Here is a 16,060-nt window from a genome sequence, read left to right as displayed (position 1 = left end):
CCACCCCCACCGCCCCCTCCTCCCCAGCAGCCCCTGCCCCCACCGCCCACCCTGGAGCCGGTGCCACCCAGCCTGGGGGAGCCGGGGGAGCCTGCGGCCCACCCAGGACCCAGTGCAGGGACCGGGACCAAGAATGAGAACGTGTCTACTTTGTCTGTGAGCTCCCTGGAGGTGAGGGTGGCCCAGGGACAGGCTGTGGGTTGGTGGGGTGGCCCTCGGCACAGTGGGTTTGAGGGTTAGGGCATTCAGGTGGGCCAGCAGCCAGCGTCACCCCTGCTGTGTAGGATGGTAAAGGTGGTCAGCAGGAAGGGAGGCTGGGATCCAGCAGGGAGGACTGGCCTTTGCCTGCACTGCTGGCTGGGCAGGGCCTGGCCCCCAGCCCAGGCATGCTGGCTCTGCCCAGAGTGGCATCTGCCCTCCGGCCATGCACCCAGGCCCTGCAGGGTCCTCGTGATGGGCATACGTTTGACGTGCACTGAAAATGCCCCTTGTCATGTGGTAGGCCCAAAGCCTAGACCTGCCGAGCCAGACTGGCACCCAGCTTAGTGTGCCGAGTCCAGCCCATTCCGTGGTTGGGTGGCCATGGCACCATGTTCCTGCTTTGGTTAACTTGATGCCCGAGTGGGCCCTGAACCCACTCAGCCTGCAGGATGTGGTGCGAGGCAGCCCCCTCACGGAGCCCCCACCCCTGCCCAGGGCAGGCTCCGCCCCCACCTCCTGGCTCCTGGCCTCTGCTGATGCGTCCCCGAAGCCCTGAGCTCTCTGTCCAGTGGGTTCAGCCACGTGGCCCAAGTTCAGGTCTCCTTGACCCTGGGGAGTGTGTCCTGGGCAGGCTCAGCCCAACTCCCAGTGTGGAGGTGGAGGGGCTGCCTTGGGTGGGCACTGGCTCTGGGGTCGGTGCGACTCTCTGAGCTGGAAGAGATGAAGGGTGGGGGCTCCAAAGGGCCTCTGACTGCCCTCGGAGGAGACTCCTGCCAGCTGCCGCTGTCATCTGGGCCTCGGGCTCCTGGCTGTTTCCCTTCGGCCCTAGCAGCCCTACCCTCTGCCCATCCTCTTCCCCCGAGGCCCTCGGCTGGGTCCCCAGTGTTTCAGGCAGGGGCAGCCTACACTGGAGCTGGGGCACCCAAAGTGCACCCCCGGAGCATGTCCCCCTGCTGGCCTGGACTCTGAAGGCAAGCATGGGGTGAGGGGGGTCCCCAGTTTCCCTCCCTTTCTGGCAAGATGAGGCCTGGACTTGTGGTCTGCAAGATTTTAGGGAACTTTCTGCAATGCTCCCAAACCCTTTTCCCCACAGCGGCGGAAATCGCGGTATGCAGAACTGGACTTTGAGGTGGGTCCTGGTGTCCCCTCCCCCCCAGCACTTGGGACCAATGTGCCCTGAGCCCCCCACGGTCACACAGCTCAGGCTGGAGTAGGTGGAGATGGGAGCTGGAGGAGTGGGGAGGGAGACCCTAGACCTTCGAGATTGTGTCCCCTGGAGCCAGGGGCAGGTGGGGCAGGGCTGGCCGGGGCCAGAGCTCCCCCTCTGGCTCAGGACATGCTGCTCTGCCGCCATCCCTGCAGAAGATCATGCACACCCGGAAGCGGCACCAGGACATGTTCCAGGACCTGAACCGCAAGCTGCAGCACGCAGCAGAGAAGGACAAGGAGGCGCTGGGCCCGGACAGCAAGGTCTGGAGGCGGGAGGGGGGGCAGAGAGAGAGTCCGCGGGTCTGGCTGCCTGCTCCCTGCTTCCTCCTCCCGCCTTGTCCTTCCTTCAGTGCTCATTCATTCCTCCTTCCCTGAGGCTGCTTGCCCCACCATGCTGGACCCTCACCGCCATGTGGGAGCCACACTGGGGCCAGGGGTCTGGGCCAGGGAAGGCTTCCAGGCTGCCCTTCCTGCAAGCCCCAGCCCTGACCCAACTGCAGCTGCCACCCTCAAGCCTGGGAGGTGCTCCTTGTCCTGGGGTCTCTTCCTGTGGTCCTCCACCTGCCCCTCCTGGCTCGCTTCTGATTGAGTCTGCGTCCTCTTCTCTCCTGCCGGCTGCCTGCGTCTGGCTCCGCGTCTGCCGGTCCCACCCCTCCCCGCGCACCGGCTGAACAGCCAGAAAAGCAGCAGACGCCCAACAAGCGGCCCTGGGAGAGCCTCCGGAAGGCCCACGGGACGCCCGCGTGGGTGAAGAAGGAGCTGGAGCCGCTGCCGCCTTCGCCACTGGAGCTGCGGAGCGTGGAGTGGGAGAAGTCGGGCGCTACGATCCCGCTGGTGGGACAGGACATCATCGACCTCCAGACCGAGGTCTGAGCGGGCGGGCGGTGGCCACGCACTGGGCCACGGAGGAGGGATGCTGCTCTGCCCGCTCCTGCCGCAGGACGGGCACAGACACACTCGCGGGCGGCGGGCCAGGCCCACGCCCCGGCCTCAGGGCGCTCGGACAGCGGCCAGGCAGAGGGCCCGCAGTGCTGGGACCAGAGCCAGACGGAGGACAGGAGGTTGCGGTGGCCCGGCCAACACAGGGTTCCAGAGGCCAGAAGGTGCCTCAGACTCTGCCCTCCTCGGGCCGAGCCCCGGCAGGCAGGCGGGAGGCTGCAAACAGTGGACAGGCTGGCGTGACCAGTGTCCCCAGGATGCCTGCCCGAGCTGCCACTGTGGAGGACCAGCCTGCCTGGCCTGGCCGGCCTGGCACCGTTTTTTAGACACCCCCACCCCTTGGGAAGCAGCCAGCCCCCGACACCCTTCCAGGGCCCTGGGCCCCTCCCAGACCCAGGCGGAGAGCACAGCCCTCTGACCCATGCAGCCCCCAGGGGCAGGACTGAGCCCCCTCTGGGAAGAAGCAGGGTGGGGAATCTATTTTTTCTCTCCTTTTCTTTTCTTCAATAAAAAGAATTAAAAACCCACGTTCTCTCTGTGCGTGGCCTTCCTCTGTGCAGCAGGCATGCCCCGATGAGCTTCATCCAGGGACAGGGAGGGCTGGGGGAGGCCGAGTGGACCTTGCAGACCCTGCGCTGGGCCTGGACATCTGGACCTTGGACTCCCAGGCCGTTGGTCATGTGATTCCCCAGCCAACCCTCATGTCCCATCTCCCCAGGGGTTGTGGGAACATTCTGGGAACCCCCCAATGTTGTTGCCTCTCACGCCCTCCTGTACCCACCTCAGCAGGCGAGATTCACCAGCTCTTAAGCCCTTGGTGGTCGGGGGGAGGGGGGGATGCATTTGACAATCCTTGTTCCCTGGGTCATTTTCAGGAAAGACAAAGTCAACAGACAAAGGCAATTAAAAAAATAAACAACTTGAAACAGTGAAAGGAAACACAGAGGCGGATATCCAAGGAGGCATGGAGCCTCAGGGTCTCAGGGCTTTCACCTCCTCTCTGCCAACCTCGGTGGCCCCATCCCCTCGTGGGCCCCTTGTCCTGAGACAGCTGGGACTCTCAGGCCACAGTCCCGGGTCCTCTTGTGCATCTCTGAGGAGCCTCCTGCCCCCAGTCCTCGGTCCTGTGTGTCCATGGGGCAGGCGTGGGGCAAATGTGAGCAGCCCAGAGCTGACCCCACACCTAGCGGGAAGTAACTCCCTCCCCTGCCCGCCCCATCCTAGGGCATTTTGAGATGCACATCCTGCCTCTCCCCGTGTCCCCAGCAGGGGGCAGCCTGAGCCTCCGCAGGGAGCCTGGCTGCGGGGAGACGTTAGGGGATGATGGTGTGACTGGGTGGGTGGATGACATCGGGAGGCAGGGCATACGTGGCGGCCAGAGGAGCTGGAGCATGGCACTAGGCACGACGCCTCAGGGGTGGTGCTTTACGAAGAGCACAGTCCCTGGGCCACAGATGTGAGCACTACAAAACACCAGAATGCGGGATTTGGCAGCAAAACCTGACCAAAACTGCAGCGTGCTGTCTTGGGCGTGGACCTCAAATGCGCCCCCGTTTGGCTGCAGGGGTGTTAGTGCATCCTATTACGCTCTCCTGGGCTGGTGAGTGAGCTGTTGTGCACACAGGGCACTGTCTCTTTAAACCCAGAGGGATCCTGAATTCCAGCCCACAAGCCCCAGGGCTTCAGATAAGGGGTGTAGACGTGGTCTATTCCTCACCCTCCAGCTGTTGCAAAAGGATGTTGGTAGGCACCTGGGAGCGGGCCCCAGAGGAGAAAGCCCTGAACCCCCAGCTCCCCACCATTGAAGGCTGCACTGAGCACTGGACAGGCGTCTGGAGAGCTGGGCTTCCACTCTGGCACACCACTGTCCTCCTGCAGTGACTGGAGCAGGTGCTTGACTAGCTCCCTGACCTTCCCTGCCCTGATCGCACACAGCACCACTTGTGACAGGAGAAACTGGAACAAAACAAATAAAACTCAATGAGAAGACCCCAAGCTACACACTCCTTACATGCAAGAGGAATGACTCGGAATACTATGAATCACTGGGACCAGGGCTCAGCAGGCAAGCAGGGTCAGGGCTCAGTGTGTATCCAGGGCCAGGTGTCAGTATGTGACCAGGGTCAGGTATCAGTGTGTGACCAGTCAAGGCTCAGCATGTTACCAGAGTCAGGGATAAGCATGTGACCAGAGTCAGGGCTCAGTCTATGATCAAGATCAGGGCTCAACACATGACTAGGATCAAAGCTCAATGTCACCATCATCAAGACTCAGGCTGTGTCCAATGTCCAATTTATCCTCCATCACAGTCCCTCACTCCCAGAGGTCTGCGTGTGTGTCAGGAGAGGCCACATCCCACGTCCCGTGTTGGCCCTGGTGTTTACAGCTGTTCAATACTCCATGACCTCCTCTGGTGGTGATTCACCACAGAAATTGCTGTCTGTCCCATTTCTCAGCACAGGAAGCTGGCCAGGGATTGTCCCACAAGCATCGAAACCCTTGGGCCCTACTCGGGTCTGCCCCAGTCACTCTCTTGTGATCCTGTGCTGGGCAGTACTTTGGGCCAGGGGCCTCTCCCTGACCTCTGCTGGTTTCCCTCTGTAATTCACTCTGCTGTTCAGAGTCATGTGCTCTTGACACTGCACGAAGCAGGGGTCATGATCCTACCTACAGGTGAGGACACCCAGACAGGGTGGCCAAGTGATTGCCAGTGTCCCACAGGTAGTGAGGATGGGGCTATGCCTGGACCCCAGCCTCCTGGCACTAATTCATGGGCTCTTCCGCCAATGGGTGGCTTACCCAGGCCAGCAGTAGCATCTCCTCTACCCTTCCCTCCACCGAAAACTGCTCCTTTCCTGTGGAGTCCAGAGCTTACCAGGTTCCTGGAAAGATCTTCTGGGCCTTGTGTTCCCTTGGTTGTCTTGGTCTCCTTGTACAAGTGCCATTCTCCTTGGCAACATGTGACCAGTGAAGTTGATACCACCCATCTCCTCTGCCACTCTCCACCTGCCAAAATCAGTACCACCCTGCCCTAGGGAGAGGTGTGGGGCTGAGGATGGTAGGGGTCACCATGATGGGCAGAAACACCATGGGGACCAAAGATGGTGACAGTTTTGTGGATAGAGCTGGAGCTGGGAAATTGTGGTGATGATGGTGATGGTGGTGGTGGTGATGATGGTGATGATAGTGATGGTGGCTGTGATGGTGGTGATGGTGGTGGTGATGGTGATGGTGATGGTGGTGGTGGTGGTGATGGTGGTGGCTGTGATGGTGGTGATGGTGGTGGCTGTGATGGTGGTGATGGTGGTGGTGATGGTGATTGTGGTGGTGGTGGTGATGGTGGTAGTGGTGGTGGTGGTGATGGTGATGGTGATGATGGTGATGGTGTTAGTGGTGATGATGATGGTAGTGGTGGTGGTGATGATGGTGTTGATGGTGGTGGTGGTGGTGATGGTGGTGGTGATGGTGATGATGGTGATGATGGTGGTGGTGATGATGATGATGGTGTTAGTGGTGATTGTGGTGGTGATGATGATGGTGGTGGTGGTGATGGTGGTGGTGATGGTGGTGGTGATGGTGGTGGTGGTGGTGATGGTGGTGGTGATGGTGGTGGTGATGGTGATGGTGGTGATGGTGTTAGTGGTGATGGTAGTGGTGGTGATGATGGTGGTGGTTGTGGTGATGGTGATGGTGATGATGGTAATGGTGTTAGTGGTGATGGTGGTGATGATGATGATGGTGGTGGTGGTGGTGGTGATGGTGGTGGTGGTGGTGGTGGTGATTGTGGCGATGGTGGTGATGGTGGTGGTGGTGGTGGTAATGGTGGTGATGGTGGTGATGGTGATGGTGGTGGTGATGATGGTGGTGCTGGTGGTGGTGGTAATGGTGGTGATGGTGGTGATGGTGATGGTGGTGGTGATGGTGATGGTGGTGGTGATGATGGTGGTGGTGGTGGTGGTGGTGGTGGTCGTGGTCGTGGTCGTGGTGGTGATTGTGGTGATGGTGGTGGTGGTGATGGTGGAGAGTGATTTTGGTGCTGTTGATACCCATGACAGCAGCCATGATCTCCATTGCTGGTGATAGTGCTTATGGGATTGGATGTGATTGTCTTATCAGCTTACTCTGTCCCCTATTCCTACAAACTGGGAGTATTTGGAGGACGGATGGGTGGATGTATGGATGGAAGAAAGGATGCATAAGGACAATGACTAGAGTTTCTGAGTCACCTGGGGGTGGACCCGACAGGAGCAGCTGCGCAGGTGTTATGTATCTTGTCAGCACCCACACTCCTGAGATCTGGAGGAAGCTCCTTCTCACCTGACTTCCATCTGCTCATTCCCTTTCTGTCACCAACATGAATAGTGCCAGAAGGTGAGAGAAGCCTAAGAAGGTGTCCCCACCCCTTGTCCTAAGTGGCCTTGCCTCTAGGAAGGCTAGAGGCTCTTTCTGGCAAAGTCTTCATACTCACCTCTCTTGCTCGCTTTCCCTGGCCCCAATCCAGCAGCAATCAACTTGCCATCAGGAAGTCCTTCCTCAGGTCTAACCACACACCTTGTGTGACAGTGTGAGAAGGCGCCTGTCCCTCCACAGATCCTTCTCTTCAGTCCTCACTCTTCCCATCCACCAACCCAACTGGCCACCGTCTCACTACTGTCTGGGCTGACCATTTAGTGGGGCTGTTTCTCAGCCTCTCCTGGATCCTCCTGGTCTTACTCAAAATGAAAGCCAGACCCTCCAGGCCAGGCTCACCCACCCTCCAGGCCCTGCTTTCCACAGGGCTTATCTTCAGAGAGGAGTGAATGCAGTGTGCTTCCTGCTCCAGGATTTGTTCCAGAACCTTCTGCGAGCCAGGAGTGCCCTTCCCAGTCCTGCTTCCCCTACCCCCAGCTCCCTGTGATCTCAGCCTGAAATGGGGCCTATGTGTTTGGAGTGCGGGGCTGAGGGGTCCCTGGCAGGGGGCTTCTGAGATGATGGGGCAGCTGGTATCTCACCCAAGAAGCCCAGAAACTGCCACCCACCCCTCTGGCCTGGCTGTTCACTGCCCTGGGAAGTCACCAGGGTATAGAGTGACCAGGCAGCCTTCTTCTTTATAGATGTAAAGTCTCACAGCCCTGGCCACCATCCCCCACCCCCTGCGAGACCCCTGCAAGCTTCTTCACTCCCAGGCTCCTGGGGAAGGAGCCAAAGACCTGCCTGGAGCATCCCCCAGGCCTTGAAATGTACTGAACAAGGTGGGGACAGAGGGCCCCCCCTTATATCTCTGCCCTGCCATCTACACCCTGTGGCCCACAGGGCCCTATGGTGAAGGTCCCCTCCTAGGACCCTGAATGGTGCATCTCTGTCCTCTGGGGTGTCCCGTACCTCTGGCTGGTTCTGCTCAGAGTTGCCATAGAGGGACCCAAAGGAAGGCGAGAACTGGGCATAGGATGCCCAGACCTGGGAGGTCCAGTCAACCGCGGCCTCTGTGCTCCCCTGCCTGCCACCCAGCGCCTGGCCCTGCCTTGGACCCTCCTCCTCTGGGCCTCAGTTTCCCCAGCAGTGCCATAGGAGGAGGACTAGATGCTTTCTGGGAGCCCTTCCGGGGCCAGCGGTCTGTGACTTGGCACTTCTTGAGGCGTCAGGAAGCAGCGGGCTCCCCGAGTATTTTGTCAGGCCCTAAAAATAACCAGGAGAGAGGAACATCTCTGAATAGCTCGCAAACGTGCGAGTCACCCGCCCCACGTGCGGCGGAAACTCCTCCAAATAAGGCCTTGGCAGAGCCGGAAGCCAGCGCCCGAGCCACCACCCCTCACGTCAGCTGCTCCTTCCAGAATCTTTCCTCCCAGCACCCCGGCATCTCCCCCAGAGGGCTGGTGGTCCCAGCCAGGGGCCTGGAAAGTCTGGCCATTCTAGATGCCCAGAGCCCACCGGGGAACAGCAGCTCTTTACATTTGGGGTCTTAGAATTTATAATTAAGGAATCTTAGGACTTGCTAGTCTACAAATTGAATTTAAATGTATGGAATCTTACAACAACCAAATTCAGACCTCTTCCCCAAATCTCAGAGGACGAACAGCCGCAGGGCCTCCCAGGAGGGCAGGGTGGGCTTCCATCCCCAGCACCCCGCCAGGCCTCCCAGGAGATGTGGAGAGCCCAACTGACTGAGGCCCCTGGGTGCCCCCTCAGGCCAGTCGCAGGGCAGGGGGTGGCTGCCAGCTGTCCTATGAAGGCGGAGGAGGTGTTGCTGGGCACAGTATGGCTCTCTGGGAACACCATGGGAACACCATATGGACCCCGCCGGAGACAGGGGTGGGAGGGAGGCAAGAGGCAGCTCCCAGCTCAGCAACCTCCTCTGCACCCTTGTGGGGAGTTCCTGGGAGGCAGAGGGTGGGTGGGTGGCCTGAAAGCCACGGTTCCTGGGTGGCTCAGGTACTGGTGCCCTCAGTGGCCATCCCCTCACTAGGCTCACAGTAGGCACTAGGGTGGGGGTCCTCCTCCTCTGCCCTCCTGTGCCCACTCTCCTCTGTGTCCTTCCCAACCCCTCCTCCCAGGTCCTGTCGATGCTCAGCATCCCACATCTCTTAGAGGGACATCTGAAGCATCTGACAGACTTCACTGCAATCTCTCCAAAGGAGAATGCTTGACCTCGCTGGATGAACAAGGGTGGGCCTTGGGGGCCAGGGCAGGAAAGGGGAGGGGCAGACAGGTCCTGGACGGGCTGCTGTGTAGGAGGGGAAGAGGGGGCATGGCCTGGTGACAGGGCCTTGAGAGCAAGGGGCAGGGTATACAGAGCAGGGACCCGACCCTCTACCCCTGAAGGTTTCCTGGACGAGGGGACTGGGCTGAGCCCGGAGGTGGGGGTGGGGGGACCTCGGAAGCCGCTGGTGGCGGGAGGATGACACATAGGTGGAGTGCTTGTCCTGGTTGGAGGGCTAGGGATCCAGGCTCTCAGCTGAGCCCACCACCTGCTGGGCTGGAGAGACAGGCTCAGCTCTCAGGCCCCACCCCTGGGGGTGCTGCAAGGGACTCCAGGGCCCACCCTGGGTCACTAACAGGTCACTAGGAGGGGGGTATGGCTGGGGTCTTGACTGCTGCTTGACCAGCCCTAGAAGTGTCCTCAATCTCCACCCCGTCACACACCTGTGCAGCCTCCAGGCAGCCTCGCCTGTGCCTCCTCTTCTGTGTCCACCTTGCTGCACCCCTGCAGCCTGGCCTGCCTGTGGGGTGTGCTCAGGGGAGGCCCATGCTGCCACCTGAGAGTGGGGTGGACTGGGAGGGGCCCTGGGGAAACAGGCAGGCCAGAGCACACTGGGAGGACCCACAGACCACCTTCTTTGCCTCCAGTTGTGTTGGGACATGCCAGGAACAGGCAGCGGTTGGAAGAGCCAGGTGGGCAGGGCATGGAGAGGCGAAGGTGGAGCCAGGCTGTGGGTCCAGGCTGAGAAGCCAAAGCACGTGCCAGGGCAGTGGGCTGCTCAGATCTCATGGCCCCCTGGGTCAGTGGCCCACAGTCTTGATGCAGGACCTCCCGCGTAGGCTCCAGGCTTGCAGAGATGGTGATAGGGGCGTGAGGGCTCCTGAGAGGAGGCCTCAGTGCGGACCAGAGCAATCCTGGAACAGCCCGTGTCTTCATCCCCAAAACCATGGGGGACTAAGGAGTGGTGATGGCAGGCACTCGTGACCACCTCCCAGCAACCCACGGGGCAGGTGCTATTATCATCACCCCCTTTACAGAAGAGGAAACTGAGGCACAGAGAGGGTAAGGGACTTGCCTGAAGTTACAGAGCTGAGCCAGTGGTGAGATTTGAACTCAGGCATTCAGGCCAGAGCAGCTGTGCTCCTGACCATCGTGTCGGGCACCTGTGCATGAAGTATTTGATCACCGGAGTATTGTCGGAAAAAAAGAAAGCAGTTTCCCTTTCTAAACTAAAAAACAAAATGAGAAGTAAAGCCTCATGCTGACTTGTTAATTAGTTGGGCCTCTTTCAGTCCGTTTTGTGTTGCTATAACAGAAATACCTGAGACTGGGTAATTTATAAAGAGCAGAGGTTTATTTGGCTTATGGTTCTGGGACAGCTGCATCTGGCACGGGCCTCAGGCTGCTTCTACTCATGGTGGAAAGTGGCAGGCAGCTGCCAGCGGGTACAAGCAGATCACATGGTGAGAGGAAGCAAGATAGAGAGAGAGGTGCCAGGGTCTTTTTAAGCAACGAGCTCTTGTGGGAACTAATAGAGCGAGAACTCACTCATTAATCCCCCCTCCCCCAGGGAGAGCATTAATCCATTCATGAGGGATCCACCCCCATGACTCAATCAGTTTCCAACACTGCCACATTGGAGAGCAGATTTCCACATGAGTTTTGGAGGGGACAACACATCCAAACTCCATCAGGGCCTAAACTATTTTAGGTGCAGACAGGGTTTAAAGTTTTCCTGGGCCGGGCCAGGCCCAACACAGGTCTTGGGTGGGAGGTGGCTTCCCTCACTCTCCCAAGGCCATGCCTGCCTCAGCTACCCGCCTCCGGGTTCTCCCGGAGCATGGCAGTGGGAAGCCGTGCTCCTTACTCCTGCTGGGTCCAGCACCACCACCTGGGTCCTGCAGCCCATCCCCACTGCCTTAACAGGGTCCTTTACATGAGGGCTTTTACCCCCTCTCCAGACTCTTAACATCTGCCCTCAACCCTTCTCATGAGCAATTAGCTATAGAACTACCCAGGCTCTCTATTTCTTCTTGAGTCGTTTTTAGTACCTTATATTCTTCTGGAAATCCTATTATTTCAACTAGGTTTTCAAATGTATTGACATTACATTGCTCATAATATTGTCACAGAACTTTTAAAATTTCTGATGTGCCTGTATTAGGTCCCCTTTTTCTTCCCTAACGATGTTTCGATCATGCCTTCTCTCTTCATTATTCAACGGGCTCATTTCATCAGGTGTTTTCAAGAACAAACATTTGCCGTTAGATTCACTGTATTAGATCCACTGTATTATGTCTCTCCCCTTCATTAATTTCTGCTCTTACTTTTATTACGTTCTTCCTGCTTTGGGCTTTGTGGCACTATTTTACCAGACTCAGGCTAATGTCAGAATCCTGCTCACAGCACCAATTGTGGAGCTCTTTTATATGCCCATAATCCTGCACTGACTGGGCCAATTGTCAAGCTGGGGCTGGGTCTGGAACTCACAGACCCCTCAAGCCCATTCACAGACAGGGTCACAAACCCTTCACATGCCAGGCTGGGTCACCAGACCCCTCACACGCGGGTCTATGAGCTAGGTAACTGGCAAACAGGTCCTCGGAAGCCACAGGTTGGAAAGCATGGCTGTGTACAGCAGCGGCCACCCAAAGCACTAAACTCCAGCTAAGGTGGCGGCACCGTGCAGACGCACTAACTCCACCCACGCAGAACCTGCCCACAGAGAATGCTGCACCACCCTCAGCCTGCCCCGAGGCGAGGGGGCCTGATTAAATTATTCTATTTTCCCAACAATCCACCCCTAGGTCTCATAGTTGCAGCCAGGGGCTCTCCCTGTTTCTGCTGCTGTACTATCTCAATTTCTTGTGCACAACAGGTTGTGCCTGGAGACACACGGCTTTCCCCAACTCACCACTGGGTTGGTTGTTTTCCCCGGTGTGAGATGCAGGAGTGGCCAGTCACTGCATGTCATCCTCCAGGACATTTATCCATGCTTCCAGCAACTCTGCTTTCTGCTGCTAATCTTGATCAGTTTGCTGCATAGTGAGCAGCAGCCAGGCTCCGGTCAGCAGAGAAGTGGCTACAGGTACCACATGCTCAAGGACAGCCAAGTTTCCTCCCCTTCCCAAGGGTTCTCTGCTGTAGTGCCTGGTCTATGCTGCCTTGAAGTACAGCGAGCGGCAACCAGATCCCAGTCAACAGGAAAGTGGCCATAGGGCAGAGCATATTCAAAAGCAGCCACATTTCCTCCTTCTTCCAAGAGCTTTTGGCTCCTGTAACAGCTCAGAATCTTGCCGACTATGCCAGTTGTGACACTCGGGCTAGGCTAATGTCGGAATCCTGTCGGCATTGCCAGTTGTAGAGCTCTTAATCCTGTTCGTGATGCCAATTGTAATGCTACACGACCACGCCAGTTGTCAGGCTCTTTTACTTGCTGGTAATCCTGCCGACTGGGCTGATTGTAAAGCTAGGGCTGGGCCTGGGGCTCACAGACCTCTCAAGCCCTTTGTCCGGACTGGGTCACAAACCCTTCACATGCTAGGCTGGGTCACCAGTCCCCTCACAAGCAGGTCTATAAGCTAGGTAACTGGCAAACTGGTCCTTGGAAGCCATAGGTTGGAAAGCATGGCTGCACAAAGTGGCATCCACCTGAGCCAGTCGCCAGCAGAGCCTCAGTGCAGCAAATGCACACCAACTCCACCCCCCCACACACACGCACACAATCTGTTTACTGAACCACCCCCAACCTGCCCTGAGGTGAGGGGAGCCTGATTAAATTGTTCTATTTTCCCAACAGTCTTATTATGAATGAAAATAACTAACTTAAGCATAATGCTCAACACATTTTTAGCCTTTGTGATTATCTCACATAAGCATTTTTTAGGCTATAAATTTCCCTCAAAGTGTTACTTTAACTCCATCCTGCAAGTTTCCATAAGTATTATTTTCATTATCATTCAGTTGTCATGGTTTTCTATTATGATTACTTTCTTGGATATATGAAATATATATATATTTTGTATATGTTTTAAAAGTTCCAAATCATGGGATTTTTAGAATCTATTTTTTTGTTGTTGTTTTTAGTTTAATTATAATGCTGTCATAAAATGTAGTCTATATGAGAATTGCTTTGTTACAAAGTATGTGACCAGTTTTTATAACTATTCCATATGTATTTTCTAATTGCTGAGTGCATAGTCATTTACATGTTCATTGAACTAAGTTGGCCAATTTCATTGCTCAAATCCTGTACCTTTGTGGTATTGTGAAATGTGTATCTGGTCCTGTCCCCTAAAACCTGACGTAGAGACCCTAAAACCCTTGGAAGCTCCAGAGTAACAAGAGTGTCTTTTTTCTTTTTTTTTTTTTTTTTGGTGGCTGGCTGGTATGAGGACCTGAACCCTTGACCTTGGTGTTATAAAACTGCGCCTTAATCAACTGAGGCCACCCGCCAGCCCTAGAGTGTCTTTTGTATGCTAATGAGATGACTGGCAGCTGGCAGCTCTAGGTAGCTCCAGGATGGGGGCTGGTCACCAGACAGACCAAGGTGGGATCAGAGAGTTGGAACTTTTAGACCCACCCCCCAACATCTGAGGAAGGGAGAGGGGCTGAAGGTTGAGCTGATCACCAATGGCCAGTGATTGGATCAATCACACCTACATAATGAAGCTGTCACAAAAACTCAAAAGGACAGGGTTGGGGAGCTTCGGCATAGCTGGCCATGAGGAGGGTCCTGGAGGGCAGTGCGTGGGAGGGCATGGGAGCTCCGAGCTCCTCCCCCACACCTCGCCCGTGCCCTGCGTCTCTTCATCTGGCTGTTCATCTGTGTCCTTTGTCCTGTTCTTTGTAGTAAGTGGGTAAACGTGAGCAAAGTGTTTCCCTGAGTTCTGTGAGCCACTCCAGCATATTAACTGAATGGAGGAGGGGGTTGCAGGAATCCCATTACAGCAGGTCATTCAGAAGTATGGGAACGACCTACTGCTTAAGATTGGAATCAAAAGTGGGGGCACCTTCATGGGACTGAGCCCTGACCCCGTGGGATGTGACGCTCTCTCCAGGTAGATGGTGTTGGAACTGAACTGGATCAGAGGACGCCCAGCTGGTGTCCGTGCGACCTGCTTCCCGTGTGGACACCCCCCTACACACACATGCATCTGGAGTCAGAAACATCCTGTTGTGTTGAGAGTGTGGGGAGAGAACAGAAGATATACTTTAGTTTGTTTTTTCCTATTTCTTATAACTTCCAATTATTTTGTATCTGCTTGACTATCAATAATTGGAATAGATGTATTGAAATTTTCCACTATAATAGTGGGTTGTTTCTTCTGTCTTTGTAATCCTGTCAAATTTTGCTTTATAAGTTTTGAGAAATACAAGTTTAGAATTGTTATGTCTTCCTGGAGAATTGGAAAGCTTTTTTAATCATTTTGGAGTAACCATCTCAACCATCTCTCTGTGTAATAAGATTTTTTTTTTTTTTTACTTAAAGCCTATCTTGTTTGATATTAATATCAATACCCTCACTGTCCTTTATTAAACAGTATTTTCACGGGTTTACTCTCAAATGTTAGGTATGTCTCATGTAACAGCAAACAAGTGCACTTTTAAAAATCCAATCAGAGAATCTCTACTTTTTAACCTTTTAATTACATTTTTTTGGTGATTACCGATGTTTGGATACGTTTCTCCATCTTACTTAGTGTCTACATTTGTCCTGCTTTTTATTATACTTCTAAAAAGATCTTCCTTGATTTTTGAGCATGATTACATTTTAAAAATATGTATTTTTAATATAATTTTATCTTTTATTGATCTGGAAATCATACAGATTCTTTCTACTCCATTACAGCTGATCTTCAAAATTTTACCAGTTATTTAATTTAATGAGGTCTAAACTGCATTAATAACCCGCCTTGCAAATAATACAAGGACCTCGGAACAATTGAATCATTCTCTTTGGGCTTTCATGGTAACATTGTCTACTATCTTAGTTCTGTATTATTTTTAATCCCATCAATTATACATCGTTGTCATGTTCTAACAGACCCTTGTGCACTGTTCCTCTGAACGCTTCACGCTTTCCTTCCTTCTGCCTGGAGCCTGCTCTTTCCTAGTCCGACTAGGGAACACCTGTTGCTTGTAGCCCTTTCTTTTTCTCCGTGTAGACCAAGTTGATCACAGTCAGCTCATGTCACAGTGTCACCACTGGCCCGTGTGAAGCCCATCCTTGCTTGTTTGTTTACTTATTTATTTGTATCCCCATAACCCTCCCACCAACCTATGAGCAACTACTCTAATTTGGTTAATGTGCCTTTTTTGTTTGCAAGTGTTCTTATTTCTTAATAATTTTGGGCAAATGGAAAGTTGCAAAAACAAAGATAGTACAGAAAGTTCTGGAAGCCCTTCACCAGCTTCCCTACAGTTACCACCTTACATAACCGTAGTACGGCGACCAAAGGGTGTATTTATTTAAATTATATTGCTATATATCTCAATCTGCTTTTTACTTTTTTCCACTAAGCATTCTTTTTAAAAAGATCCATCTGGGTTGCTATGTGTGCATCTGATCTGCTATTTCTTTTTCTTTTTTTCTCTTGACATGGTTTATTTTAACAAAACATACAGCCAAATGTATGCCACAGATTACCCTGACCATACATACAGATACTCTCTGTGCTTGGCGACTGACAGTGCTGTGCGCACTTCAATCTTACATTTTTTATTCAACTTTATTCAGTTGCAATTTATGTACAGTAAGATTTGCCCATTTTAAGTGTTCCATGAGTTTGGCCCAATGTATATATGAGAGTACTTTTAAAAGTCCATGGAAACGGGCCGGCCCGTGGCTCACTTGGGTGAGCGTGGTGCTGACAACACCAAGTCCAGGGTTAAGATCCCCTTACCAGTCATCTTAAAAAAAAAAAAAAAGTACATGGAAAGATTCATATTACCTTTTAACCCTATTCTTCTGCAAACTTTTTGAGGCACACAACGCACACTTGTGTGGCCCACAACAGTCAACAGTTGTTGCTT

General features: G+C 54.3%; 1 protein-coding gene across 1 annotated transcript in view; it reads left to right on the top strand.

The window, feature by feature from the left end:
* LOC103604561 (brain-specific angiogenesis inhibitor 1-like) overlaps positions 1–2,876 on the top strand; it is a gene marked incomplete at its 5' end in the record, with an annotated part of 21,107 nt that extends 18,231 nt beyond the window's left edge. Inside the window, 4 exons of the mRNA XM_008589135.1 lie at positions 1–171; positions 1,295–1,330; positions 1,564–1,671; positions 2,086–2,876. The exon at positions 1–171 is cut by the window's left edge and continues 16 nt beyond it. Coding sequence (XP_008587357.1) covers positions 1–171; positions 1,295–1,330; positions 1,564–1,671; positions 2,086–2,283 — 513 coding nt within the window. The remainder of the gene's footprint in view (positions 172–1,294; positions 1,331–1,563; positions 1,672–2,085) is intronic.
* Between the last annotated feature and the right edge of the window lie 13,184 nt (positions 2,877–16,060).

The sequence above is a fragment of the Galeopterus variegatus genome, unplaced genomic scaffold (assembly GCF_000696425.1).
Source record: "Galeopterus variegatus unplaced genomic scaffold, G_variegatus-3.0.2 Scaffold5232, whole genome shotgun sequence".
Classification (NCBI taxonomy): domain Eukaryota; kingdom Metazoa; phylum Chordata; class Mammalia; order Dermoptera; family Cynocephalidae; genus Galeopterus; species Galeopterus variegatus.
Note: the sequence above shows the minus strand (reverse complement) of the source record. Positions and strands in the feature narration are given on the sequence as shown.